Source organism: Perca flavescens, chromosome 10 (assembly GCF_004354835.1).
Source record: "Perca flavescens isolate YP-PL-M2 chromosome 10, PFLA_1.0, whole genome shotgun sequence".
Classification (NCBI taxonomy): domain Eukaryota; kingdom Metazoa; phylum Chordata; class Actinopteri; order Perciformes; family Percidae; genus Perca; species Perca flavescens.
In genome coordinates this window covers 8,297,931-8,300,739 of record NC_041340.1, presented here as the reverse complement: position 1 = coordinate 8,300,739, position 2,809 = coordinate 8,297,931, and the positions used below count along the sequence as shown (strand labels likewise).

At 45.1% G+C, this 2,809-nt stretch overlaps 1 protein-coding gene across 1 annotated transcript; it reads left to right on the top strand.

Annotated features, from left to right (window-relative positions):
* Positions 1-357: 357 nt before the first annotated feature.
* On the top strand, positions 358-2,365 carry phox2bb (paired like homeobox 2Bb). The gene is made up of 3 exons (XM_028590267.1): positions 358-598; positions 1,243-1,430; positions 1,900-2,365. Exons 1-3 carry the CDS (start codon positions 358-360, stop codon positions 2,326-2,328), a joined length of 858 nt encoding a protein of 285 aa, XP_028446068.1. The 3' UTR covers positions 2,329-2,365.
* Positions 2,366-2,809: the final 444 nt, after the last annotated feature.

Below are 2,809 nucleotides of genomic sequence, written 5' to 3'. Positions count from 1 at the left end.
GCCAAGTTTATTATGAGGACTATATGCTCTAGAGACCTCGGGCTAGGCGGCTCTTAGGGGGCTTTTCATAAAACAGGGCTAGGTTCCTATAAAGGAGGCCAGTTTTGGAGCAGGCGCTGAGCAGTGAACATCTACCCACCGTCCAGCCTCCTTCCAACCAGTTCAAACCAAACAAGTCATCTTTCCCCCCCAACTCAGACCGCGCGTCCTCCTCAGTTGTATTTTGATTCTTTTTTTTTTTTTTTTTTTTTTTTTTTTTTTACTTTCTAACCCAATTTTTTGGGGGGTAGTTTTTGTTTGACATTTTACTTTTTTTCCCGGGAAGTGCAGCTTTCTAACTCCACCGAGCCTTCTCAAATGTATAAAATGGAGTATTCTTACCTAAATTCCTCTGCCTACGAGTCATGTATGGCCGGGATGGACACGACGAGCTTGGCATCGGCCTATGCGGACTTCAGTTCGTGCAGTCAAGCCAGTGGGTTTCAGTACAATCCCATCAGGACCACTTTCGGAGCCACCTCCGGCTGTCCGTCCCTCACGCCGGGGTCCTGCAGCCTGGGGACCCTGCGGGACCACCAGAGCAGCCCGTACGCCGCAGGTAAGCAGCGACTCCGGAGCCTCAACACGGCGTATTATAGGACGCCTTGATTGCATTTGAAAATGGAAATGTGTTTAGTATTTACCAAACGAAATTTGCTTACACAAATGAAAGAATTTATCACGTTAGAAGCGATTGCAGGCAAGCGGTAATTCGGTTACGGGGTTATACTACCCCAGTCACACCCAAAACCGCCAACAGAATTATCTTAAGCTGCCAAAATGATAGGCATAATTTATTTACTTTGCGATGAGACATAAAGCTTCGAAAATAATTAGATAACCAAAGACTAAAGCTCATTATTGACACCAAATTGGAGTTACAGTAGCAACAAGCGAGGCGGATGGGAACATTATGACAAGTTTTCAAACTTGAGCCTCAATCTGAGGAGCAACAATTAGTTTAACATCACAATTAACCGCATCACAGGTCAGCAACGTTATCAATTCAGAACTAATTCACAGGTAATCAAAGGCATAATACAATTGAAAGCTTTAGCCCAGCATCCATAACCGGATTTTATACAAAACATCGAATTTGAATTTACTTCAATTTAACAACATCACAGTTACACACGCTAACATCGTACACTGCACGAATGGAGCCACTGCACGTCTAACGGTGACATTTTACCTCGTTTACAGTTCCCTACAAACTGTTCACGGACCACGGCGGACTGAACGAGAAGAGAAAACAGAGGCGCATCCGGACCACGTTCACCAGCGCCCAGCTGAAGGAGCTGGAGCGGGTTTTTGCTGAAACGCACTACCCGGATATCTACACCAGAGAGGAGCTGGCACTTAAAATCGATCTGACTGAAGCCAGAGTGCAGGTACACAGCCACTTGCTCTCCAGCAGACGCCAACCTGCTTCCATTGCGCACAGTTACGCACGGGTGAATTTATGAAGCAAATTAGAAACATTCTAACACATTTAAACTATTCTAAATATATATTATATATATTTATATATTTATTTAAATTTTAGTCAAATAAAAGCTTTACTGCTTTGACATTATCAACTGATGGCCTTCAACTGCTGGCGCCATATAACACACACTCTCATGCATTAATGTGCAAAATAAAGATGGTGTTTGTCTTTAGGGACACTTTAAACATCAACATGCATTTATAAACACACTGGTGTAGAGTTAATTCCCCTCAGCTGTGAGTTAGAGCCTTGTTGGTTAAGGTACAGTAATACATACTTTTAGATGAGAAATGATTTATTTATTTTTGATCCCAAAACAACCCTCCATGGTGGTTTAACTTTCGTTCTTGCACCCTTGGTCAATTTTCCAGGTGTGGTTCCAAAACCGGCGTGCCAAGTTCCGCAAGCAGGAGCGAGCAGCTGCAGCGGCCGCAGCGGCTGCCAAGTCCAATTCTGGAAAGAAGTCCGACCTTAGAGATGAAGACAGCAAAGAGACCAAATCCACCGACCCCGACAGCACAGGAGGACCGGGCCCAAACCCCGTCCCCACCTCCAACTGCGGCGGACCGAGCCCCACCGGAGGCCAGATCAACACCACCGGGAACGGACAGGTGGACCAAGTGAAGACCTCCGTGTCCACCGGCATGGGGGTGACAGCAGCGAGCCAAGGCTGGGCCACCGCTCCTGGGACCATCACTTCTATCCCGGACTCATTGGGCGGGCCGTTCGCCAGCGTACTGTCGTCTTTGCAAAGACAGAACGGAGCCAAAGCTACATTAGTAAAGACCAGCATGTTCTAATGAAGCTTCACAGCGGGGGAAGAACAGCAGCAGAGGAAGAGAGATACGGTTCCTCATCCTCCGGAGACTGAAAAGCAATTGCCCATGACAGACTTAAGGACAAAAAAGAGCAGTTCAAAAGAAGATGACAACTCGGTTATTTTATTTTTATGCCTTGCGCCGTTTGTTGTGGTCAGTTGACACTTTTGCTGTGAAAATATCCATCTTGACAAGTCAAATTGATTGATCATTTTTCTTTTAAAAAAAGTGTTAGTTGGGTGAAATGTTTTCACTTGTTTCCGGTCATGTCTAAAGACTGAAATCCTGAAAAAAGGCAGACGGCATATTACTGTACTAATAGCAACAAAATTACACTTCCGTTGAGATTCGTCATGCGTAAATTCAGAACAAAGACAACATATCTCATCCCAAAGCAAAACGCCCCTCCTGTTTAAAGATACAAACGACACATTTAAGACTGAACACTGGATGAAGTGACTTG